Source organism: Astatotilapia calliptera, chromosome 8 (assembly GCF_964374335.1).
Source record: "Astatotilapia calliptera chromosome 8, fAstCal68.1, whole genome shotgun sequence".
NCBI classification, from domain to species: domain Eukaryota; kingdom Metazoa; phylum Chordata; class Actinopteri; order Cichliformes; family Cichlidae; genus Astatotilapia; species Astatotilapia calliptera.
Genome location: NC_137429.1, coordinates 10,496,147 through 10,522,417, shown reverse-complemented (window position 1 = coordinate 10,522,417; position 26,271 = coordinate 10,496,147). Strand labels below are relative to the sequence as shown.

General features: G+C 38.9%; 4 protein-coding genes across 8 annotated transcripts in view; 1 reads left to right on the top strand and 3 right to left on the bottom strand.

Moving 5' to 3' along the window:
* Positions 1 to 2,799: 2,799 nt before the first annotated feature.
* LOC113028284 (matrix metallopeptidase-21) lies at positions 2,800 to 10,444 on the bottom strand. 2 transcript variants are annotated; one of them, XM_080305429.1, is made up of 16 exons: positions 10,196 to 10,444; positions 9,670 to 9,741; positions 9,499 to 9,582; positions 9,312 to 9,408; positions 9,101 to 9,175; positions 8,169 to 8,243; positions 7,979 to 8,062; positions 7,763 to 7,848; positions 7,612 to 7,684; positions 7,442 to 7,490; positions 5,541 to 6,448; positions 4,872 to 5,011; positions 4,625 to 4,766; positions 4,234 to 4,491; positions 3,972 to 4,144; positions 2,893 to 3,532 (listed from the first exon to the last, which is right to left on the bottom strand). In XM_080305429.1, the coding sequence occupies exons 2-16, from the start codon at positions 9,730 to 9,732 to the stop codon at positions 3,227 to 3,229; spliced, it is 2,613 nt and encodes an 870-aa protein (XP_080161555.1). In that variant the 5' UTR covers positions 9,733 to 9,741; positions 10,196 to 10,444; the 3' UTR covers positions 2,893 to 3,226. The 2 variants fall into 2 exon arrangements, with proteins under 2 accessions (XP_080161554.1, XP_080161555.1); XM_080305428.1 differs by lacking the exons at positions 7,442 to 7,490; positions 7,612 to 7,684; positions 7,763 to 7,848; ... (5 more) ...; positions 9,670 to 9,741; positions 10,196 to 10,444 and adding an exon at positions 6,570 to 7,369 and having other exon boundaries at positions 2,800 to 3,532; positions 5,541 to 6,462.
* Positions 10,445 to 10,463: 19 nt separating this feature from the next.
* On the top strand, positions 10,464 to 14,895 carry bccip (BRCA2 and CDKN1A interacting protein). Of its 2 annotated transcripts, none has more exons than XM_080305430.1 (7): positions 10,464 to 10,740; positions 11,024 to 11,098; positions 11,186 to 11,266; positions 12,190 to 12,279; positions 12,397 to 12,584; positions 13,185 to 13,353; positions 13,546 to 14,895. In XM_080305430.1, exons 1-7 carry the CDS (start codon positions 10,600 to 10,602, stop codon positions 13,579 to 13,581), a joined length of 780 nt encoding a protein of 259 aa, XP_080161556.1. In that variant the 5' UTR covers positions 10,464 to 10,599; the 3' UTR covers positions 13,582 to 14,895. The 2 variants fall into 2 exon arrangements, with proteins under 2 accessions (XP_080161556.1, XP_026034221.1); XM_026178436.2 differs by having other exon boundaries at positions 10,472 to 10,740; positions 13,569 to 14,895.
* dhx32a (DEAH (Asp-Glu-Ala-His) box polypeptide 32a) lies at positions 14,591 to 21,996 on the bottom strand. Of its 2 annotated transcripts, none has more exons than XM_026178435.2 (11): positions 21,428 to 21,996; positions 20,618 to 20,811; positions 19,018 to 19,390; positions 18,689 to 18,928; positions 18,511 to 18,604; positions 18,006 to 18,155; positions 17,253 to 17,444; positions 16,930 to 17,070; positions 15,316 to 15,506; positions 15,041 to 15,228; positions 14,591 to 14,798 (listed from the first exon to the last, which is right to left on the bottom strand). In XM_026178435.2, the coding sequence occupies exons 1-11, from the start codon at positions 21,686 to 21,688 to the stop codon at positions 14,600 to 14,602; spliced, it is 2,223 nt and encodes a 740-aa protein (XP_026034220.1). In that variant the 5' UTR covers positions 21,689 to 21,996; the 3' UTR covers positions 14,591 to 14,599. The 2 variants fall into 2 exon arrangements, with proteins under 2 accessions (XP_026034220.1, XP_080161553.1); XM_080305427.1 differs by lacking the exon at positions 21,428 to 21,996 and adding an exon at positions 20,940 to 21,094.
* A 2,654-nt stretch (positions 21,997 to 24,650) lies between these two features.
* Positions 24,651 to 26,271, bottom strand: part of adam12a (ADAM metallopeptidase domain 12a) — a 75,129-nt gene continuing 73,508 nt past the window's right edge. For both annotated transcript variants that reach the window (XM_026178433.2, XM_026178434.2), the window contains exons 22-23: positions 24,952 to 25,127; positions 24,651 to 24,869 (exon numbers count right to left, since the gene is read on the bottom strand). In XM_026178433.2, the coding sequence (XP_026034218.1) occupies positions 24,800 to 24,869; positions 24,952 to 25,127 (246 nt within the window). In that variant the 3' untranslated portion in view covers positions 24,651 to 24,799. The remainder of the gene's footprint in view (positions 24,870 to 24,951; positions 25,128 to 26,271) is intronic.

Sequence of the window (26,271 nt, the reverse complement as noted above, 5' to 3'; positions counted from 1 at the left end):
TTTTTTTCCAGATTAATAAAACCTAAATTATTTTGGATCAATGGATCATAGTTACTGGTAAATAAAAAATCACTGATGTGCATTTATCTATTTCATATTTCAGCTGTTTTCAGTTTTAATTCCTGAGATGTTGCTTGATAGATTAATTGATAATAATATGATTAATCTGCAAAATAATAAGAAATACAAGTTTTCAAATAAATAATAATAGTAGAATAAATAGATTAAGCAGATTAAACCTGTACTTGAGCAAAATACTCAGTTAGTACTGAGCTATCATCCAAAGGTATTAGGTACTGTAAGGTTAAGCAGATAAGACTAAAGGGCATAGATCCCAAAGAAGGCACAAAGCGCACACACAACAGAAGGTAAACAGACACTCTGACAAAGGATTGAAGGGAAGGGCAGGGCTATGAATACACTTAAGGGTAATAAGGGAGAATGGAAACAGCTGGGGAAGAAGAGGCAGGTGAAGTAAATCCATAAATAATGATACAGGATGTAAAACAGAAGGTAAGACACACAAAACAGGGAAACTCAAAAGGTAAAATGAAACTGCATTTCAAAAGTAAGAATAAAGAAGCTTAAACTTACCCCCCTCCCCCCCAATGGAAAACAAACAAACAAACAAAAAACCCATAAGAAAATACTATACAAAAGCTCAAAAGGTCCATGACAGCAATCAATACTTTATCATTATTTTTTCTAATCAGGCTACAACTTGGTGAGCCTTTTGTTCTACAAGGGAAGGTGGTGAATTGGACACGAAAGATTTTTGGGTGAATTAATATAAAGCCCATTTTTAAAGAGACTGTATTTACCATTCGCTCCAACAAGATGTGACATTTGTTATTTTTCTATGAACACACTAACAGTGATAAAATTCCTGCACTCATTATTAATTCAACCCCAGACACGGGACAGCAAGGATATCATTAAAACACTCACAGACAAAAATCTCTACATTTAAATGCAACACACAACCTACATGCAACAGCTTGTTGAACTAATCCCTTGACAAATGCAAAAACACATAATTGTATGATCCTCATTTGAAATAACACCAGAAATCATTTATTTCCATGTTTTAAGAAAAAAAATCCCTTGGAGACATATAAATAAGGCAACAGTATTCAAAGTTATTTTTATGTCTTGGAAGAGTTTGGGGATTTTCAGTATATGGATGTGCTGCGGGAGTTTCATCCCATTCTCCAGTTTCTAAAGTGCCTCCCATGTGAATTGCAACGACACAGGTTTTTGTATTTCTCTGGGGCTGCTGCAGCTTCATCAGCATGACTGATCTCATTTATCATAGTCGCATTCAAAGAGGCCCGAGGTGTAGGGAAGGGAGTTTCAACGGCAGTACCATCAGTGCAAAAGCACAGATCAGTGAGCTGCTGGGGACCATATGAATGCATGAATAACAGTTTGTATTTAGGATTTTGCTGCATGTGAAATTCCAGGATGGAGGAGGTGTATGGTGCCTCATAATGGGATAAACAAACAGATCAAATGGCTGCACTGCACTGCATCATCTTATGTACTGAATTCAACATTCCTGTGTCCATATTTTATGCTGAGATTTGCAGAATAAAAGCTGATTTTATTCAAACAACAATACCCTGGGTATATGTAAGTGATTTCTCTTGATTGTTAATATTACAATATAGTATTTTAATAAATACTATTTTCTAATTTTCTTTAACTTTGCGTTTTAAATATGAAGTTCGTGTTTATAATAATCACTAAAATGTTGCCTAATCCTGTTAAATCACAGAAATCTCTTTAATCTTACAAGAAAAAACAAAACATTATCTCAAAAAACAAGCAGAGGTATGAGCAGACAGAGAAGCTCCTTCTATAGCTGTGTGAGTACACTCATCATCCCATGATAACCCTCTATGTAGCTCCACTTACCGCAACATTTTGTTCCTTTGCTTGTAATTGATTTCTACTTTAATTTATTAATATAGCCTATAGAGCGCCTACAGCACAATGCTAGTTATCTGGGGCCCACCAGGAGCCTAATCTCTTAAGATGAGCTGAATTAATAAGCGTCTTCAAGTAACATATTGATTACAGAATCAATGCCTGTTTCTTTGCATCATGCTCAAATCATTATTATAAAATATAACAGTATTGTGGCACCTTGTTCAATCGTTTTACTTCAGTGCGCATTTCAAAAGGCTTTCTTTTGATTGATAGTGTGTCTTACATAATGAGAGGGCATTCAAAAATACGATGTCTCGATAGTTGTTTTCCACCACCTCCAGGTTGTTATTGATAGGGGTTATCTGATTCCCTCAGCCAAAAAACCCTATTGTAGTGGAAGAGTTGCTCTTAACTTTTAAGGGTTTTTAATAAAGACGAAGTTTCATGGCTTCCAGGTCACTTCTTTCGTTCTTTCTTTCATGCCTACAGGCAGATGTGGATTTCTACAAGTATAATTTACAGGAATTGAGAGTTTCGTACAAATATAGAATTATCAAATCATCCAGTCGTGCCAATAGGGACTAGTACATATCTACACCTCGATCATCAATCTAAGTTGAGAGAATAATGTTGTATCCCTTCCAGGCACATACTGTACCAAAAAGAAACAATCCGAGGATACAAATCTGATGTCTTTTTTTTCTTCAATATTGTTACGTCAAAGGAAAGATGCTTTCAATCTGTAATTTTACCCTGAAACCAGCTCTTCCACTTTGAGCAAAATTCTATTTTTATACACTCATAATACCACAAATCTTCTTAGAGGTTTTCTTAAGATTACATGTGACATAAGAAGTCACTTCACAGTACGCACAAGCCTGTTTTAATGTTATTTTGCACATTTGCCATTTGAAAGCATTTTCCTACACAGTGCACTTACAGTAAGCACATCAAATATCATTTTGAGCAGCTCAGCAAAACATTTATTGGCTTTATCTACATTATACATACATGTATTCTCTGAATATCTCAATAATAGGAAGTCCTTTAGGATTGTTTTTGTGGCAGAATGCATTCAGCACTGCTCCGAAAAAGAGAAAAGGAATGAAAGAGCAGCTGTTACATATATAAATAACACACCTCGGTGAAAATTAGCCAACAAAATTCAAAATTGTTGTTGTCTCCTAGAAATTAGACAGTTATTGCAGCTTGACAATATGTGTACATAAAACGAAATCAGTAGATCACATATGCAAACTTTAGCAAGCTCTATCACATCTCTGCTGCAACACTCTCAGCGGGTTAGTTTGAGTGCAGTGGGATGAACATTGCAGATATCAAACCAATGCTGATCCACCTCCTTATGTGGCAGCAGGCCATTTCGTGGCAGAAAGGGCCGTCGCCAGCGATCACGACTGCCCACTACTTGCCAGAAGCGTATGCCCTTGAGTAGAAAGATGGCATTGTGAGTGTAGGAGAAGTAGGCAGCGTCAATGTTGCCATCTGGATGGTCTGTGTTCACCACAGGAGGGAAAATGTCTCTGATGTTTTTTGGGAACCCTCTTGCCAAGTTGTTGGCTTCCATGCTGAATGCATACACCTGTTCAAAGAGATAATTGCTCTTTTTTTTGTTATGCAGAAATCAATTCAATTATACAATGCAAACAATTCACAGAGGAACTTTAGTGCATTTGTTTGCTTGAAGACATTCCCTCATAATCCTAAGAAACAATTAATTAGCTTGGGTTTTCTCCAGGACTCTGCTTTTTATATCTGCATGTTCTGCTAATCGGTATTGCTAGATTGCAAACCACAGATGGAAACAGTTTGATTAATGACCATTAAGCCTAAGCCACATTTTAAGTCTAAATAATGTATAATGTATAATGGTCTGTGTGTTTTAATATCGAACCACATCATTCCAGCTTGTCATTTAAGCACTTCATGAATATTTCCTAATTTACTTTCTTACTGAACCTCATGTCTTTGCTCTTGTATTAGTGTAATAATATCTGACAGCCAGGTAATATTGCACTTACAAGATTGTTTTTAAAGAAGTAGATGTGGGAGTCCCTCCTGTCATAAAAGGCTGTGTCAATAGGACTTGGCACCCCTGGGAATCCTTCAGAGATTAACCTCGGATAATGGTGGCCTTCAGAGTCTTGTCCAAACACCTGGTCGTTCTCACTATCATACCTCCAGAACTGAGTACCTGTAGATAAATAAGTTAATTACATTTTCACCAAGTATTCATTTGTTCACTAACTCTTTTCAAACAGTATAACTCTCCACTTAGTGTACCTCTGAAGAAATATACAGCATCTCTTCTCCTGGACCAGACATGGACATGTGCATCTACTCCATCCATTGGGATCCCATGCCAGCCAGTTTGCAGCGGAACTGGATCACCATAACGCGTTCTATTATTTCTGTTCTCATACAGCCAGTACCAGCCATCTCTCATGAAATAGGTGTTAAAGCGGATCACCACCTCCCCATAGGGTGTCTTCTCCTTTCTGATCCAATCAAACACCGTGTTGAACCGACCTTTACAGCCTCCTGGTGTCAAATGCAAGCACAACAGGTGGGGCAAAAAAAAGGGTTTGCGTCAGACAATTAGGGCAAAAATACAGCAAAGTGCATTTCTCTAAGAGTGTATAAGTAACCACTAGATGGTGCTGTAACCATGTACCATAGAGTTGCTGTATAGCTTTTCTGTCCATCCAGTCCATTTCAAAGCTGGACTCCTGCGGTAGATAGCTGGGCTGCATTATGGATCCGGGTCTATATATGTGAGGTAGACCCAAAACATGGCCAATCTCATGAACTGCTACCTGAACGGGTTTAATATTTTTAAGGCGTTGTTAGAGCAATGCGTTGTTAATCACTGGAATTATTTCAATCTGGCAGTTCCTTTGATCGTGCGGTAATATAATTACTTTGAGAAGGCTGATTCCACTGCCAACATTGGGAGTTGTGAAGTGCTCATCATCATCAAAGTGTATATCACCCAGGAACCAAGCATGGGCAAATTCTTGACCAGTGCCATCGAACTTCTGATTACATCCCAGATGCCTTCCTATGAAAGAATTTCACAACGATGCAATATGTTATTTGGCACAAAAAGGAGGTACAGTGGAAACATTAATGATCCTCTTCAGACATACATACACATGACCCTAAGAAGGGCCAGTCTAAGAAGACTGGTGGTGGTTTACTTAGTTTTTGTGTTTAATAAGCCTCATTAACAGATGTTTTATTAGTCTTAAACATATATGTGGCCAAGGAGATAACATCCTTTAACTTTTTTATCCTGAAATGAGAAATTAACCTTCACAGACTAGTGATGTGAAGGATCAAATCTAAACATTCCACATTTTATTCAGAAAAATAGTGATTTACATATCCACCTAACAAGTGAAAGATCCCCAGTGTCATCTCAGGAGAAGACACAAATCCTTTTGGGGTTGTGTCAGGAAGGGCATCTGGCATAAATCTCTGCCAAACCAGACATGCGGAGCTACCTGCTGTGGCCCCTGTGAATAAAGGAGCAGCCAAAAGTAGCTTTCATGCTGCAATGAAGCAAATAAACATTGACTAAAACCCACCTGTACCAAATCCCAGCCTGATGTCAACATCCTCCAATGGGGCATGTGTATCCTCCACAAATTCCAGTGGCGACACCTCACTCCACATCCTGAAAGCCAGTCTGAAGATATATCTCTGGTCGTCAATAGTCAGCTGGCTGCTGTAGCCTTCTCCTATCAGCCTCCAGTTTAACACCTTCTTGGAAAAAGCCATGTGGCCAGTTGGAGTCAAATCTCTCTTCCGCCTGCTTTTGGATATGAGACTTGCGAGAGGTTCCTTCTTGCGTCTCACTGCTTCACTCGGATGCGCGTTCGCACTGATATTCCCCGTTTGGCTGCCCGGTCTGCTGTCGTGCGAGCTGTTTAGGGAAGTGATCTTTAAAAGCTCCGTTGTATAATTCATGCTGGTGTCATTGGAAATGGCTGTGAACACACCGTCTGTATCATTAAAATTTAATATGTTGTCTTCAGAGAAATTTGCAGTACCTAAAGAAGTGCCACTGATTATGTCACTTGCTGTGTTGTTCCTGTTGGTCTCAGTAAAACTGTCAGTGGTACTGTTTTCAAAATCAAAGTCACCACTGCTCTGAGGTGCTGTAGTGATGACAGGGATGGTCAGACCAGTCTCTTTATCAGGGACTCCACACCTTGGTTTGTTCATTGCTAACTTGGTGGCCTCATCAAACACCCCTGTAACAGGCAGACCTGAAACCCTCTGAAACTCTTTAAGTGCTGAAATAAAGGCTTGGTTCTCATTTTGACGGTTATAGCCCTGCTGATCACCAGCTCGATGAGCAGCCCTCGAGTAAGACGCTGAGGTTCCCTCCTGGATTGTGGCTTGAAGATCGTCGAGGAAGTCACCACTGAAAGAGGTGTCTGAATCCTCAAACCGAACCTCCTCCCAGTTAACTGGCTTGAGGAATCCATATCTAGAGAGAAATAACTAAAACAAGACACGGGTTACATTAGACAAATCCTGTGTCTGGTTAAATGGATGCTGACGTTTGAGAAACACAGGAAGTCAAAAAAGAAGAAAAAAAAACAATATACCTCAGCTGTGTACTTGTCTGTTATAGCCTGAGCTTTGTGAGAATTAAGTGTCTGTGTATCAGAATGATCCCGATTATGGAAAAGTTTCTCTGCATCAGTTGCGCTAATGTTGGTCAAAAAGAACATAAATATCAGCTGGATTAAATTCAGCATCGTGTCCTTTAGCGGTGTACTCCCAGGTCTATATGCAAGATGAGATGATGACGAGTGAGGAGCAACGCTGCTTTATAAGCAAATCCTTTGCTTCTCCACACCCCTCAGAGGTGTGACTCTACAGATGTAACCTGCTTTCTTCACCTCTGCGTGAAAAGTAAACTTTTACAATCTACAACTGCTCAATTTGACTCTTTCTCTGTGGTTATGTTATACAAGCTTCAGTGGTTTTAAATGGACTGCAGCTGATCCGTGGAAAGATGTTAAAACCTTCACTTTCATGTGGACAGTAAAAGACAGGGATGACCCCTGCAAGCACTGTGTTGAACAGGAAATAAACACACAAACACACACAAGCAATTACCACAGACAAAACCTTCAATATTATCACAATGATTGCCTTTTATTTTCTCAGTCATTTTCTTACATCATATAAAGCTAATTATAATTTTATCTTAGACTTTCCTGGCTCTGGTGCTGCAAAAAATAACTTTTTTCTTTCAGTGCAAAAATAGCAGAATCATGTGTCCAACAACAATAAAGATGAGCAGTAAACCAGTAAAATACACAAATAACAGTACATATTTACATGTATAATAACAACAAACACCAAAGATGAGGCAGGTGGATTTTAAAAGCTGGTCACTGCAGAGTTTTAGCTATCGCTATCGCCAGGTGTTCAGCTGTTGGCTTTTCTGCAGTGCAGCTGACACAAAGGCCTTCTGCTGCTATTGCATCTTGTGTAGTAGGCCCTATGGCTGCAAACTGGAAACAAAGACATTTATGTGAGTAAAGCTCTGTTAAGCACTTCAGATTCATGCATTATTTAAATCTATCTGTGTATGACTGTGAGGAAGATGCACCTTTATTTGAGTCAGCTGTTCAGCCGAGAGCCTCCGCACCACTTCAAGGCAAAACTTCACTCCTGATGGACTGAAGAAAGCTATGCTTGCTGGAATGCCCTATAAGCACACAAACAAATGAACAGCTGCTATATTGAAACAAATAAATAAATACAAGCAATAAGAATGACACTTTACCTGCTCTTTGAAATAGTTCTTTAGATTTTTCTCCAGATTGGGATGCTCTGCTGTTTGATAGACAGTTAATGTCTCTAGGGGCACTCCTGGAAACAAAGAAACAGATCCCAACAGTGATAAAGATAGTGCAATTATTATTTTATAATTAGAATAATCCCAATGGGAATTTTATCACCTTGACTTTTAATTGTCAGGCACAACAGGGGGAATGCTTACCATTTTCCCTTAAAGCCGTGGGCAAGACTTCCCTTTTGATTGAGCCACAGGGGAAAAAAAGCGGTGGGATATTGGTGGCCTCTCCTATGACGGGAATTATACGTGAGATCATATGAGTAATAAGAGCAATCATAAAATTACTATTAAAATTAAACTGTGAGGAATGTGAGACTCCAAATTTACGCCGTACGTTCAATAATACGTCGTGATAGCACCTCTGCTGTCCCTGTGTCCTCTCCCAAAGGGTTCAGACCTAGATTCTGTACTGTATGGGATAAAAATCATGAAAAGGAAAAAAATTGATAAGCTTTACAGTAATGTGGTAAATTCTTGAACCACCCCACATTTATTTATATTTTGCTAGAAAATGGGAAATAGGCGCAGCGATGTTTTTAAAAGCAGAAAACACTAAAAAGACATTACGGTCTAGTCTTTTCTAAGTTATCTGCTATGTGTAGACACAACAATTGTTCATTCCTTGACTTGGGTGCATTTTTTTATACTTGATGCATTCATAGGCCAGTGTTAAGTGGCTTAACAACCAAACCACATTCCTCTGAAAATGGCACAGTACAAAGCCTGGATTGAAAATAAGTGGAAAAACCAGCAAATGTCAAAAGACAAATTTGAAAGACTTTCTGAAAGCCTGGATGAGTAACTCAAGAGCACTTTGAAGAATTACAAGGACGTCTGAGTCCTTGGAAGTAAAATACAAAGAAATGAGGGTGGCTCAATACTTTTGCACAGTCTGCTAAATACTGACATAAGAGTGTGGCAGAGAAAACACATTCAATCGTTTCAACTAATTCAATAACTAAATTAGAAACTCACTGAGAGACTCAAAATAAAAACCCACTGTCAAATGTTACTGAAAAGAAGAAGCTAAAGCACACATGTAGAAATTGTTGCACCTGCTTGTTTTGTAAAGACACAGAACAATCACTAACGACAAACTGTCACTTGTGTATAACAAATGGCTGAAGGTAGACAAAGCATTTCACACATCACTATGAGCACCAGGTGCCCGACACACTCTGGTGCAATTAGCACAAGTTTACAAGGAGCTCAAGACGCAAAGGAGGATTCTGGGAGAAATTACCTTTGTCCATAGATGTGACTCACCTAATGAAGCGGTGGCCTTCCCAACCACATAGATGGACTTGGTGTTCCATTTGTTTTTCACTGCTTTGTGCCATTCTCAAAAGCACAACATACACTGGGCATTACAGAAATGTACTACACAAACTTAACTTGTATTTTTAAGATCTTTACCAAAAAAAAGTCATTTATATCAATGATATACAGAAGCTTGGAGAAAAGTAATGTTTATCACCTTCCCTTCTTTCATCCTCTTCCAAACACATCCTTACAGCCTCCACTGCTCTTGGACTGGTAAATATGAGCCCACCGTATTTCTCTGGTTGGAAAAGCTGGAATAAGCAACAAATACATAAATCCATTGAATATGCAAACTGTTAAAATGAACGAATTAATGAAAGGACAATGGAACAACAATTTACCTTATCTGTCAAAGTGTTTAATGACACAAACTTAAAAGACAGCACCGGAAGTAGGGTTCCTTTATGTCCTCGTGATTCCAGCTCCTTCGGAGTGAAAATAATAACTGTTCAACTGACAAATTTTAAGAAACTGGTTAAAGGTTAGTTGATTTAACTGTAAAGGGCGTGTACCTTAATATAGGGATCAGGTCCAGACTCTCCATCTTTTGGTTCTTTAAGCAGCAATACACGCATCTTGAAACACTGGATTATTAAAATAACAAAGATGGTTAATTCCGAACAAACTAAGGTAAAATAGGTTTACTAAGGTCTGCAATAATGTAAAGTCACAGGCTTAAAGCTACAAAAACACTGAGGACAGTGGGTGTGAAGGCACTTTAAGCAACGTTACACCCTAAAACGGTCACATGCTGATAAGACTGTTGTTGAGTCATGATCATAAGACTGTACATGAACAGCGAATAAATTAAGCGAATGGGCCATTTTAGTTGAAAGTGTATGTTTAGTGTCTTCTTCCGTAAGAGTGTTCTTGTTTACCCTAGCAAGAGACGGTGCATGACAGACTATCTACGGTAGCCATTAACAGAACCTGTCTGTGATAAAGTGTGATAGAAGCGAATATTTTATCCGCGTATAGCTACAGTGACACGAAGTACAAACGGTGAAAAAGACGAAATATTAGGCAAAATTTATGTACCTCTAGTGTTCATTCAGACTTTCATCATCCACGGTCGAGGAGGGGAGACAGAACACTGTCTAATTTACTAACCTTGTAAAATAATCGTATTACAAGTAATATTACAAGAATGTGTTTATTTAATTTAAAAATATAGTATCAATAATTTAAATTAATATCTACTACACGTGACAAAGAGTTCGGGGGCATCTGAATTTATTTTCGTCCCCGTTTTATAGAATGGTTTATTCCATTTCACCAACAGGCGACAAGCCGACATTGAAGCTCTGAATGTGGATTTAATAAGCGGCAAGCCGTGTATATGTGGAGCCATAATGGCGGCTTCAGGGTTTTAGTTTCGTAGCTGATAGTTGCTAGTCTTTGCCCCGCCCACTTAGTAGACACGTGTGTTTTAAGTTTGCAGCATGGCTTCATTGGCTAAGAAAAGGGCAGTAGGTTTTGGTGAAAAACCCGAGGAAAGTGACAACAGCTCCGATGAGAATCCAGAGGAGGAAGACGATTCCGGAGAAGAGGACAGTGAGGCGTCAGATGAGGAAATTAATGAGGTAAAAGAACAAACACGTCTTAGAAGGGAGGCATGGCCTTGCTAACTAGTTAGCTAAGTCAGCAGTAGGGCTAATGTGAACGGGAATGCTCATGAAAATACTTTTTTGGTTAATCATGTGAGAAAAGAAATAACTAATATACTAGAAAATGTTATTTCGAAGATACTGTACTTGAATACGCTGTAATAAGTTAACCCTGTGAAACTCATATCGGAAAGTTTCGCACAACTAATCAGAGAATGGGTTACAATAAAACTTGCAATTACGACTTCTACGCTTTCAGGAGGTCGTTGTAGACTTTGAAGCTCACACCATCTCAGACAATGACTTCAACGGCATAAAGAAGCTGCTGCAGCAGGTTTGGGTTCACTATTGTTATTTCACGTTTCAAATACTGTGTGCAAGCAGCTGTCACTGACGTCATTTCTGTTATGTTTGGATCCAGCTTTTCTTAAAAGCTCATGTGAATACATCAGAGATGACAGACATCATCATCCAACAAAATCATGTTGGAAGTGTCGTCAAGGTGAGTAACTCGGTAGTTAAATATAAAAAGGATTTGTTCATTATTTTTGTTTATTTCTCCAGTTTCAACCCAAAAACAGCTGTGCTCAGAAGTTTACATACATGATCAAGGAAATATATGTTATGAAAATTTGGGCTTTCAGTGATTTCTTTGAACTGTTCATCTTAATGCAAACTATGCATACTGCACACATCTTAATGACTTAAAAAAAACTGCATTTGGGAGTGCATGTTTGAATTTCTTTTGGAGTTTTATTAATCCAAATGGGATCAGAAGCAAACATGAGGAACCAAAGGGCTGAAATATATACATACATTTATTTACATTTTTGATTAGGGGTGTTGAAGGTTATACAGTGTCTTGACTAGATGAGGCCAAGGCCTATTTATCTTATTTGTAATCATTATTTACTACAACTGGTAGTTTATTTTTAACAGCAATACTAGAGCAGTTATTCGAATGTGGGACTACTTTGCCAACATCTGGACAAAGACTTAAACTGTCACCCTGAGATGAGTTGTTTTGAGAGTTGTTTTGGATGTTCAGGAACCACCAAAGTTCAAGCCGTGAACTGGAAACTGCTGGAACACCAGCGTCAATTCACTGTCCACAGAGAATCCTTTGAACCTAAGAACACTATACCGGTACTTTCAAACATGGTGGTGGCAGCATGATGCTCTGGAGCTGCTTTTCTGCTAACAGCATTGCTACATTGTACAAAGTGGATGGCAACATTAGGCTGGAATAAATTCAAATTTGTGCACCAAAGTGTTTTCTTTTTTAAAAGATTTATGTTGTGCAATCATTCCACCAGGAAAAGGAACAGGGAAAAAAATCATTTAAAACCCAAGCTTGATATTCATGCTCATTCACATTCATTTCTTAGCAGCTGTTTATTTACTTGTCTCTCTACTATGCTCCAGCAAGCTGAGGTGCCCGAAGACAGCGACGATGATGACGACCCAAATGAAGTGTTTGGCTTCATCACCATGCTCAACCTCACAGAGAGAAAGGTCAGATGACTAGCAAACTAAAACGAATTAGTCTTGAATGGGCTGGAATATGTCAGTGTTTTTTGTTTTGTTTTTTTAAATATAAATTGTCATACCTACGTGTGGAACTGTTCACAGGGTGTACAATGTGTGGAGGAGGTGAAGGAGCTGATTGTGGATCAGTGTGAGAAGAATGCTTCTCATATTGTGACAGAACAGCTGGAGAAGATCTTTAATGATAACAGCAAGCCTGTGGGGCTGCTGCTAAGTGAGCGCTTCATCAATGTGCCTCCACAGATTGCCCTTCCACTGCACAAACAGCTCCAGTAAGTTCTGCTTTACCTTCTCATTCCATCTTTAGTGTTTTGTTATTGGAGTGAGAGCAGGTAGAAGATGGTCAGGATGGTGTTTGAAAACATTGAAATAAGACAGAACATGTGCAATACTTTGCAAATCTTATAAATCAGCATTTTATTCACAGTAGAATGTATGAAATATATCAAATGTTTAAACTGAGACCTTTTTAGTATTGCATGAAATATATTAGCAGCAACACATCTTAAATGTTGGGACAGGTCCATGATTACTATAGTGTAGGATCCCCTCTTAACAACTGTTGAACATCTGGGAACTGATATTTACCAGTTAACCTAATTGGCTATAAATGATTCCAGCTTTTTCTTTTTAATACCACTTACTTTTCCACCTTTTTATTGCTCTCATCCCAACGTTTTAATACATGTTGCGGTCATCAAATTCAAAATACTTTTTTATTTTATTTATGAAACATTTGATGTTTTGTGTTCTATTAATAAAATATGGTGGTGAGATTTGGAAATGATTCCATTCTGTATTTATTTTTAATAAAAACTAGGAAAAACATCCATTTGTGTGGGTTAAAAGATTTTCATGTTACGGTCCTTTAGGGAAGAAATCGCTGAAGCTCAGAGGACAAATAAGCCCAGTGGGAGGTGCCACTACTGCCTGATTATCAGCAAGACCTGTAGAGAAGAGACCAAGAGCATCCCAGCCACAGGAGGAGCTCCCAAAGAGGAATACATGTTTGTCAATGCAGAGGAGGAATTCTTTTATGAGGTAAAGCGGGGGGAAAAAAACCTGCACAGATTTCAAGGTTTTAACTAAATATTTATTATACACAGGGCTACTTACTTAACAGTATCTGGGTAATAATACAGCATTTCGTTAACTCATGTCAAACTTCAGATAAATATTTATTTAAACAGCCATCTGATAACCTATTCAATATATTTATACTCTGATTTCAAGCCTGGTCCGTGTTTGCCTTACAGCAAGCCATCTTGAAGTTCCACTACACAGTCCAAGAAGAGGCAGACTCCTGTTTAAGTGGGAGGTGGTCATTTACGGATGTGCCCATGAAGCCTTTTAGGACTGTGATGCTGATACCCACAGACAGAATGCCTGCCATCATGGAGAAACTCAAAGAATATCTATCAGTGTGACCTTCACAATAAACCAAGACACCTATGGACACAGTGACAGCTTTCAAGCTTCTGAAAAACATTCAGTATATTCAATTTTTGTACAGTTGACTTTAGGAATGCGTGTATTCATATTTAGAATATGTAGGGCGATAGTTTACCCATTTTTAGAAATTTTAAAGACAGTTTGTACAAATTGTAAAGACATAGGGAATAATCGCATACTTGAATACTGGAAGAAACTACATGCAACTGCATATCAAAGGTGTTTATAGGAAGACTTCAAAATGAGATGAGTTTGGTGTTAAGTTGTGGTAAACAGAAGAATGGGAGTAATGGCTACAGAGCAAATGAGTGGTATTGTAACACTGTAGGTATGTGGTTTTTAACATTCAGCTACGTGTTTCATCCCTTCAAGAGCAGACTTTCCTTGATGTACGTTCTAAGATAAATGAGCAAAGCACAGTTATTCTGAGCAAGTTGTTTCATACGTATTTCAGCTTTAAAATCAGATCCTTGGATGTGAAGGTATACTGGCATTTACAACTTTGCATAATAGGGAAGTACATAGGAGACAAATTACTTTCTGCTCGAACATATTTTTTTTTGCCTGTGAGGTATATCAAATGACAGTGCGCATAAAGTCCACACCTAAGCAGTGTTGCGGAAAACCCCCTCACTCATTGTTTTTAGATCACAACTATTAAACTGCAAACTTTTCTATATTTACAGCACAGACATCTTTGCCTTCTCAGCACTGTAAGCACATTGGGTAGTACACATGAGTAATTTAATGTAATAAATTAAGCTTTACTGTATTAATTATACAAATGTCTTACAAGCATTCATGCATTTGCAGTCTAAATTTGTGATTTTTCAGTTTACTGAATCATACATCTGTCATACGTCTGTGTCACTGCTGCACAGCCACTGTTTACGTCACCACTTGTTGTTGCAGCTTCCTGTTTCTTCTCTTTGCGGTTTTTGGATCCCTGTGGGTCCAACATGTCTTGCAGTATATCTTTGCTTTCGCTAGGGGGCAGATTGTAGAAGAAGTACAGTGGTGCAATTTCAACGAACCTAAAAGAGAAATTTGAAAACCAATATTAAATGTAAAACATTTGTGTCAACACAAGATATTGTGTAGATAAAGAGATTAAAAATATTCAAATTAAAATGAGATCAAATGGCTCATGCTTACTGCAGTAATAAACATGTTTGTTTTACCTCTGCACTACACGACAGGTAATCCTTGAGACCTCAGTTCTAATCTGTACACAACTGTTCTGATGGGGATTTGGGGTAAAAATCAATTGACTTACGCTTGCGGGGAAATTTCCGAGACTATTCTCATGCAGTTTTCTGAAAGGATGTACTCATTGAAAACAACCCACTCAGGCAGTCCCAGCTTGTGTGACTGAGCCCCGTAGCAGGAGTGTGGGTGCACCTGGGCCATGTGCTTATGTGCAAGAATGAAGTAGTTGCCTGATCCGTCCACATCTCGAGCAATCTGGGAAAAGAACAGGCCTCGTAAACTTGAACACAATTGAATTGCTGGAGGTAAATTCATTGATATTGACATTTTGTTTTTCTGTACCTGCATGAAGAATCCAGCCAGCAGAGCTCTTTTGATGTTGTGAGTGTTGGTCTTGGTTCCAAAGGAGGGTTCAGAAATGGGGAGCTCAATTCTGTTCAGTGTGTCAGTCAACTCTGATCTAATGGAATCGGCTGTCCTCAACGCAGAATGATCTAGAAAATAGTCCTGGCACCACTTTTCAGTAGTCAAATCTGGGAGAAAACATCATGCACAGAGAGAGAAGCGCTGTGGTCAGCAGTATTTACGTCAAGTTTCTATCACAGTAAAAACAGTTTAATTCCTAATGCCTTTTAAATAGATCAGATTGAGTGGAAAAATGACAATGTGGAGGTAATTAATTAATTAATTAATTCAAGAGTATCGTAATATGATTTACTAAAATTTCAAGCAGTTTGCCTCTCGGAATCGAAAGTTTGTTCTTGGGCTTAAATGAGAATGCATTTGGTATTAACATACACATTTTAGCTTTTTTTAAAAACATTTTTAATGTCTTCTTTTAACTGTTTTTTGCGTTAATTTTTAGAATAGATAGTTTATTCTGATCCATCTGGTTATAATTCTTCATGAAACTGAAATGTAACATCTGTCCCATAGGATAACACATTCTTTGAATCTAGTTTTAATTTACCACAGTAGAGAACAAAGATCAAGTCATCAGTTATTTCATTAGGTACACCTGTTTCACCACCTGCTCATTGATGCAAATACCTTAATTTATCAAATCACATGGCAGCAGCAGCCCAATGCATTTAGGCATGGTCAAGGTGACCTAGCTGAAGTTCGGAGCGAGCATCAGAATGGGGAAGAAAGATTAAGTGACTTTAAATGTAGTATGGTTGTTATACCTGACGGGCTGGTCTGAATATCTCAGAAACTGCTGATTTTGCCAAAATGGGGATTTTTCCACACAACAATCTCTAGGGTTTACAAAGAATGGCCAAAACAGTAACAACAAGTGAGGGGCACACTGTTTCGACCTGATACAAAAGCAACAGTAACTCATATAAGCACTTGATTCAACCAAGGTATGCAGAAGATCATCTCTGAATGCACAAATGTTGAACTTTGAAGGAGCAGAAGACCACACCAGATTTAAGAGCAAAAAACAATTGAACTAAATTGCTACAATTTGCACAGGCTCAACAAAATTGGACAATGGAAGACTAGGAATGTTGAGTCTGTTAAGCTTTGGTTTCCGCTCTGAAATTTGGATGGCATAAACACCACGAATGCATTAATTCATCCTGCCCTGCATCAACAGTCCAGGCTGCTGGTCTAAGGGATATTTTCTTGGCACACTCTCCGCCCCTTACAACCAATCAAGCATCATTTAACTGCCGCGGCCTACTTGAGTATTGTTACTCACCGTGTCTATCCCTTTATGACCACACTGTACTGGCTCATTATCTTGGCTGCTTCCAGCAGGATAATGTTCAAATAAATAAAGCTCAAATCATCTTTAATCTGTTCCTTGAACATTACAGAGGAATGTTTCCAGCACCTTATTGAACCAATGCTATGAAGAAATAAAGCTGTAAGGTATAAATAATGAAGTGGCTGATGAGACTTATCTCTTGAAGAGAATAGATTGGTTCTGTTCAATGACAGTCTTACATTGTTCTCTCTGGTTTTGTTTGTAGGCGTTGTAGATGTTTATGAGGGTGAAGTGATCTCCTTCAGGGTGCTGGAACTTCCTGTGACACTGGACTGCCTCGTGGCTCATGGCAGCAGGCGGCTCCACAAAGCAGCTTGGTGCTAAAACACAACAACAAACAAGGTCGACTTCACTGAGAGAAACCACTCTCACCAAAGAGCATCAGAAACTGCAGATGAGCCAATACTACGCTGTCCACCTGGTGATTCTACAAACCAGTCAAAGGATCCTCACTTGTAACTAATCTTAAATTCTGGAATGGGAAAATGTAAAACGTACGTACCTGACAACATGGCTGTGATTGTCAGCATCTCACTCACACAGTCAAACTCGCAGGATGCTAGCAGCGCTTTGGCCATCTGAGGTTCCAGAGGGATTTCAGACATTATGATGCCAATTTCAGACAAGTTGCCATCATCGTCTAAAGCTGCAAGGTAATCGAGCTCCTCCAGTGCCTGCATGAGACCCTCTGGATCTGCAACAACAAATGGAATATTTTAAAATTTCACACATTTCATTGCTATATCTATTAAGGGGGATAAAATATCAACAGCAACTTGTGTCATCTGAATAATCAAAGACACACTCATCACAAATCAAATGCCTTCGGCTTTTATTTCTTTCCTATAGAGAAAATATAATTTATATAGCAAGTGCCTTTTGTCCCACATTTTCAAAAAAATATTACAGCACTTTTGGCATGGACTTCCTTTTCATTGTGCTCGTCTGGCACTGCAATACATGAGACATGTTGTGTAATCGTTAATGAGCTGGCCTCTTCTGTTCATGTTAGGGTGGGTCAGAGCACAGACAATGGTTAGTAGCTGGGCTGTCAGCTCAGCTAAGTCATGGATGACTGGGCTCAAACAGCTACACAGAGCCCTTCCTGAGTCAAAAACCTCCCACATGCGAATCTTTGGCTTGGGTTGTGAGAGAGATGCTGTTAGTGGGAACCAGTAAAAACTAAAATAAAGAACAAAACTTCTTGTTGTCCTGCATGTGTTCCAGTGGCAACACCTCTGGACAGATATTTTACCTGGTCTGTCGATGAAACTGCACTGTCCAAGGCCTGCTATCTCCATCCTTTTGAGGAAAAGAACTGTCGGTGTAATGTTGGACTCCAAGATCTGTGGGGAGTTCTCTGCAGAAGTTAGGCTTGCTTCTGGATACAGGCAGAAGCATTTACCTAGAGGAAAAAAATCAGTAAAACCGTTGCACTTAAATTTTGTGTTTGTTTATTTTGCTTTTTTTAAATAATGCTGGGAAGTTTTTTCTTTGGCTTTCTTAAGTCCAAATATTAATTAATATTGTAATATGTCCAAATCTGCAAGTATGAAAATTATCCAAATGAATGAAAGGATGATAAATTAACCAGTCTGCTTTAGTCTTTTCTGTTGTTTCTAACCCAAGAAGCATCAGATTTAGTTACCAAAGATGGCAGCTTACATTTTTTCAAAGAAGAAACTTTTTAGATAACTGCTTTAAGTATTGCCAAGTGAGGAGATGACATGACATTATACCATATCAGATCGTCCTTATACCTGATGGTCCAGACAGCTGCTTGCGAATGTCTGCCTGGCATTGACTGATGGGTTGAAGGACCTCTGAGCTAGCTCTTACTCTCGGATTGTACACCTTTACATAAAAGTAAAAACAGTGCTAATTAATATCAGAGGAATGCTCATTTAAGATTGCTACATCACTTTGGAATTAACTTACCATTTTCTTCTGGACTCCTGTGTCAATGACAAATTTGACAGACTCTGTAGCCCACCATGCATCCTCACCTTGACGGGTACTGAGAAAAACCTTTCTGGACTTTGTGGAGCATGACTGCTCAGGCAGGACAGGAAGTAGCCCTCCTTGGCCTGAGCACAGGACTACAAGTACCATTTGTCCCAACTGTCCACCCAACCTGGTCCCTTCTCTTTGGAGTATACTATAGGCACAGTGGACCTCCTGCAGGAGGTAGTGGGAGCGAAATTTAAACCAGATCACAACAGGCATTAGCACAGTCAAAGAGCTGTTTGAAATATAAAATCTTTTACCTCAACTGAGCCTAAAAATACAAAAACATCTCCACCCTCTTTGGTCCGATGGATCTCCAGCACGAGTCTCAGTGTTGAGTAGAAGTAGTCTTTGTTGCCGTTGTTGCTGTGCACAACTTCAGCAGTGCATGAGGACTCTAGACTGATATGCAGGACACTGCCATAATGTCTCAGAAGCTTGTCTGTCATGGGCGGCACAGTGAGAACCACCACCCTGAGCTCAGGCCTCTGCAGCAGGATGTCCTTGAGGAGACCCAACAGAATGTCTGTGCCAACCGTCCTTTCATGGGCCTGGTCAATGATTATGACCCCGTAGTGCTCAAGAAAAGGGTCAGACATCATCTCTCTCAGCAACATATCATCAGTGCAGTACCTGATAAACCAAAGTGATCAGGAGGGTTAATAATAGAGGTTTATAAAACAGGAATAAGATACGGTCAATTTGCCACCATTTTGCTTGAGCCTGTTAGTTAAAAGTACACACAGCACAGCCCCCCCCCCCCAACACACACACACACTTGGGAACAGCTAAAACCCTTTTAAGTTTTAAGTCTTAATTTTTTTGCAGCTGCTGATTTAAACATCTAGCAGTAATATTATCTTTTATGTAAAGTGGATCTCTGGCTGACTGGTGAGACCAGTATTTACCCTCTTTTAGCTCCCTTTCATTTCTCCGTGTCATACTCCTAAATATTATCTGGCTCTTTAGCTTTACACCATGCTGTGAAAATGATGCACATATTCTATAAAATAAGTGAGAATAGGGGTCATTTGCACATGGCACTGTAGGAAATAACACTCAGAGATGATCGTTTCTATTACTAACATTTACTTGATTAAAACTAGATCATGTGCAAAGCCCAGCACAAGTTTCAAAAGCAAAAAGTGTTTAGTGTGCATTGATATATTAGATGCAGTACTGTGCAAAAGTCTTGAGCCATCTTTCATTTCTCTCTATATATACACATCTCATTTTACTGGGAAAATGGATAATAGGATACTGTAAAAACAGAGTTTGTACATTTCTAATGTGGTTAAAAGTCAATATTTGGTGCAACCACCTTCACTCTTCTACATACCCTGAACTCTCTCAGTCAAGCTTTCACGTCATTTCTTTAAGTTAGCTTCACAAACAGTTCTCCAGGCTTCTTGAAGGACATTCAAAGCTCCTCTTTGGATGTTGGCTGCCGTCTGACCCTTAGTATCGACTAAGGGTCAGACGCATCTTTCAAGCGTTATGGCAGGTCTTCTTAAAGATTTACATATCTTTAGGTCTACCACTTCCTCTTTTGTCCTCCACTTGTCCAGTTTAATATTGCAATATTTCGGAGGATTCTACTACTGAGTGTTTGACATTTGGGACAATAACATAACATAACAAGAGTCGTTGAATATTAGGCGCATAATTTCCTTTGAACTGGTCGACTTTATTTAGATCAAGAATGAGCTCTGTCCTTTGTCAGCAGTGAGCTTCCATCAATTAATAAGGAATAGAGGAAAGGAAAAAATTTAAGAATGAAAGGGGAAATTTGTGGATTATATTCAAATGATAGTCCACTGCTGGCAGTGAAATAGACACAGTAAGAGCTCATTAACAAACCTCAAAACAGTGTCAGAGGAGCAGCAGGTCTCCAGAGGGATGGTGTAACCAACTTCATGGCCTATGTTGACGTCCATTTCATCAGCGACACGCAAGGCCAGATCTACAGCCTGCTGTTTGCCGGTCTGAGTGCACACAACCATACCATGCTGATACTGGGCAGACAGACAGAACTCTGCACACCACTGAGGGATCTGAAAGAAGATCATTGATAAAAGCTTAAAAAGTCTTTATAGTAAAATATGATTCAGGACATCAGTACTACCTCAAATATTAAACAAGAGAATGTTTTCTACCACATCAGCTGTTTTTTCTCACTCACAAGAGTCCTTTTCAGATTATCCCAACAGCTTTTGTTTGAGCACACAGCAAAACAAACTGTGACAGGAGATATCCTATGCTATTATCGCTCATAATGCAAAACTGCTTTGGCAGCATGTGTCGGCTCCAGCGGATCAGGGCTTAGCAGCTGGAGGTCCCCTAACACCCCTGCTGGAGCCTTTGTGCAGACTGATGGTCAGGCAGACAGGAGTTTACACAGCTTCACAGTGACACAACATCATCTGCTGAGCTGGGCAGCTTCTGTTCACACAAGCATGGCAACACTGAGTGACAAACGGTAGTCCTAAATATATCAAATCGCAGGGAACATTGGATTAAGCATGTGTAATTTATACAATGTAGGTTATGCTCTGGTAAACGCCCCATTATTATGAAGCTCCACATTCATCCTGTACATAAGTCCAGGTTCATAAATTGAATGTAAAAATTTCCTTACTAAAATAATAATAACACTGACTACACTCTTACCTGTGTACTCCTGCCAGTCTTTGCTGCCCCGGACACAATAACCAACTGGTTGTTTGCAAGAGCATCCTCAAACTGACATCTGACCTTCCACACACTCAGAGTTTTCCTCTCCTTCAGTAACTTGTAGTAACGCGAGGAAAAGGGCAATCCATCGAACTGATTTAACTCCAGATCATCTCCAAATCCAAAAGTGTCTTCTGCGGGACTTTCTTCACGGTCAGGACAAACGTTCGGCTCTGCCAAATTATTTTCCTCCCACATGACATACGGGTTTATCAGGACTAGTGCGCATTAAGTTTTCTTCTTCCACTCCAACTACAGGTCCATTCTTCTCAAATCGGAAGCATAGAAAAACAGACTGTGTGCCTTTCCATCTGGCGTTTAAAAAAACAAAAATCCCACGCTATGTTCGCGTATTTGGACGGAGTACAAGGTGAGAGAATCCTTTTGCTGAGGCTTTTGTTTTTAATGTTTTACTTAAAGCTGTTCAAAGTTCGCAGCTGTCCACTTTGGAGCTTGGTGCGCGCAATGTCCATCGGTGCGTAATTTCATCTCAGCGTGGTTTCACACGTGTTTTGATTTGCGTAGAGCTTCACATGCACCAATAAGCACGTCCGAGAGACTGTCATAATCGCCTGCATATTATCATGAAATCACGTGTAAAGCAGTGAGGACACTTATGGCGTCGTTGTTGCCACCAGTAACAATATCTCTAAAAATATCTTTTCATGTAACGTTGAAAGGTACAAGCTCATTAAAGTGTATTAGAATTTCAGCAGTAGTCAGCAGGCTGTATATAGATGATTATTATTGTTTTTATATTTAAATGTTAGCTGGAATTCCATTTTTAACTTTATTTAATGTTACAATTATATTCTTACATAATTGGCGTTCATTTACAAATCACCTTACCTTTATCAGAGTAATAAATGAAACTATTTCAGCTCCTGATAAACAGCAAATCTGTAAAAAATAGAGCTAAAGCTCCTGAGAGCAGCCAAAAACAGATATGTCAGTAATTTTGATCATTATTTAAAGCTTTTAAACCCAATGTTTAGACACTTCACTGAGGTGACACTACGTCTCACCCACTGACAAATAAAATGTGACTAATTAGAAAATGCTGGCTGAGGCTGATTTCAAAAGCTCATCAGAAACATTTGTCTTCGTTAGCGCGCGGCCTCAATTTCTTATCAACAAGAGATTTCCTCCCCAAAGTTTCCTTTCAGTATCCTTTTAATTACACACAACCACTTAACTCCACCACATCACTGCAAGCGAATCCTGATAGTAAGCAGTTCTATTGATTTAAGCCTTATTTCTATCCCCTATGGAGACCTTGTCAAATTGCTTTAAGAAAAAGGCTCACAGCATTAAAATGAGATAAGCTTTTACAGCAAGTATGAAGCCTTAGACTTTTCTGAAAATAAATGCTGCTCTAAAATGTTAGATCACCCTTATTATAATGTTTATTATTTGAAATGTAATTTAAAATTGGTTTATTAAGCATAAAAAGTGCCAGAGGGTTCTGACACTGAGGTTTTGAAATGTGAAGCTGGATGAAATCTTTTTGTATTTACACTGGCTCAGGCTTGTGGAATGAACATGTCATTGTTTTTTTCAGTTTTGAATCTTTAATTGATGAGTTCAAGTGTCGCCTGTGTTTCTGTGAATGTAATAAAAAAAGCATAAAAAGTCAATAACAAATGTTTTCAGTGTAAAAAACAGGTTTACTAATACTGATTGTTTAAAATACCATGATCAGACACAGACACTTTAAGTGTTTTTTTGTTTTTGTTTTACATATGATGCCTTAAAGAACAATCCTTAACAAAAATTCTCCATGAAAAAAATGTGCTCACCTGTAACACAACATACAAAGAACATACAATGTAACATACAAACAGGTCTCTATTAGGCATAGACAGACAGCATTGAAAAAGCAAAGTAAATAAAGCAATGCATGTAAAACTAGTGCATTATTATAAAGAGTATCAAAAGTAACAAAATTCTATCCATATCAGTTTTTAGCAGACATATTTGTGAACAACAGCGGTGCTCAAAGGAAATGTTGCTCATTGTGGATGTATATATGTATTTATATATGAAGCACTGCAATCCAGCAAAAACATTAAGTAAACCAAAATGATAAAACAGTGTTCATTTTTTAAAAGATTATCTAAAATATGTAAAGTAGAAATGTTAAAAAAAAAAAAAAAGGAAAACTAAAAAATGAACAGAAGCCCAGATACACTTGAGTGAGTCAGCATATACTGAGTAACCATTAAACATCATTTCTGTGGCAGAATGAAATCTAAAAATGTTTTCTTATCAAGTAAAACTGTCCTTTCCAGTTAGATAAAAACATGACTTAAAATGCACATATGAACACCGCAGCCAGACTTTGGCTGTTTACATGCGAGGAACACCTTTAAGCAAGTCATCAGTGATTCCATGATTTAATCTAGTCCTTGGTGCAGCAAGCATAGAAGGGAAAAAAAAATTAAAAACACACATGACCTTTAGCAAAGCAAATATTTCAGATAGGTTTACTCTTTCTGAGGGATACTTTCTTGATCTTGGCTCATTTTAGATCTCTGTACCCGGATCCCTCAAGAGTGCATATTGGGCCTTGCAAATGAAAAGGAAATGGCAAATCAGTGACATTTCACAGTTGAATTTGTTACCTTTCCGTGATAAAAATGACGAAGAAAAAGGAACAGGCCTGGATTTCATTTTTGAGCCAAGAAACGACCCGTCTTCTTGATTGCAGAACGCATCAAAGATCTGTTGTATTAATATCACAATCTCCTTTGCTGCAGTTGTTTCAAGCCTTGTCAGATGGCCCAAAGTTGCTATGCAGAGCGTTACCCTTCAAGAAAACCCCAGTGGATTAAAAAAAAAAAAATACTACAAATGTTGTTTGATGCTCCCATCTATCATTGCACAACTCTTTTGAAATTCTTCACTTATGACGCAAAACAAAACCACAATGTAAAGGGTTCCCTTCATTTAAACACATTCCACAAAAGCGTCTCCGTTGGCACAATTTCACAGATCGCTCTCCTTCATAAACGTCGGCTGATGTGAAGGCGCGAAACGAAAACAAGTAATTCAAAATTCAAAGTTGCTACCATGTCTTAAAAGTGTCTGGCACAGTGCACTGCGTGGCAATAAATACTGAATATAAATACTTTACATGTACCTGAGCTCAGACTCGTAGCACCATTCAGAGACAGAGCACCAAAAGGGACACGGCAGGTCTCCTGATTCAAAACTCAGAGAAGCCACCACCTTTTTAAGGTTTTTCAGAGTTTTCATAGTGCAAATCGTTTCAGTCTTATCATAACAATGTCCCTTCTGGCCAAAATCTCAGCTGCTGTATTTGACGTTGGCAATAATGCAAGGCTTTGGTAGTGTTGGGGGGTGCTTGGGACTCGGCCTAGAGGAAGAGAAAAGTGGAAAAAAAAAGTAAAAAAAATGTTTCAGCGAGTTAAATATATCCAGGTAAGGTTTGAACCCACCTGTTGAGGTGTGGGATAGGACGTGGAGGTCTGGGTACGGCAGGCACAGGGCCACAGACACTAGGAGGTCCTTGGCCTGCGGTTTGGCTCTGCTGAACAGAGGGACTTCGCACCAGTCGAGACCCCCTTGGATCAGCAGGTAGAGGTTTCTGAGGAGGACTGGGCTTCTCCAATTCCTATTAAAGGACAGACACTTTTAAATAATGATGGAAACTCACCACCAGGTGGCACTAACAGTCAGATAATTATAGCCAATGCCTGCTTTTCTTTGAGCTTTTCTTTGAGCTTCTCTTTGAGGCGCCGACGCGGTCTTCTCTAACCAACTAATAACAGGAAAACTATCATGCTGTTTAAATCTTCTCTAGAATACAGAGATCATGATTCATTCCCTACTCTTCTCCTGGGCTAAGGAGACATTTCCACAAACACCACAGAGAGAAAGGATCAACAGGGATGAACCTCAGACCTCACACACCCACAAAACAGTCTGTCTAAAACCCCGCTCACTTACTCAGGTGGAGCTCTCACATTTAACAGTGCTTCAAAGCCCGCAGCAGAGAGATTTCACTCATGACTTATGTTCTTTGTTAACATCCTGGAGCTGCCAAACAGCTGCTAAAGATACAGTTGATGAAGCCTGCTGCCAACAGGAATCACTTTGCCATTTAATAGGAGCAGCTGAGAGGGCCTACTTCTTAAAGTAAAAACAGCCAAGAGCTTCTGTACGCCACATTTTGAACAGGTGTATGAGCTTTTATGAAATCGACGGGTGCTTTTTAAAAATTCTCCAGCAGTCAATACTATATATTATCAATCTGCTTTTTAGAAGATGTTATCATGCACGCTGTATTGTGCTTTGTGTCTCTGTGTGTTTTTTCTGGCATCTTGTGCAATACACAGCATTTGTCACCTATTGTAACTGTCACCTGGAAGACATTTGTTATATGATTAAATCTTTGTTTTCTCACGTTGTTATTTGTTTTTTATGTATATGGTAGTTTCAACATAAATACATTATAGATATTTAATGCAAAAAAAGAAATTCGGCAGTATTCCTGGGGTCGCTGGGGTTCAATTATGTTCAGTTTTCTTGATCAATTAGTAACAATGGATGACCTTTATGCTTTTTCCACAGGCAAAGGTGACATTTGCAAACGTTTTCGATAATATTCAATGTTACAGAACCGAAACATAAAAGCAGCCAAGGCTGGAAATGAATGCCGACAATTTTTGTCTGAGATCCAACCTTGTTCATCTGAGCCTGAAAGAATCGTGCACCAATGATCTCCAATCAGTTTCTGTCTTTTTAACAACACTCAA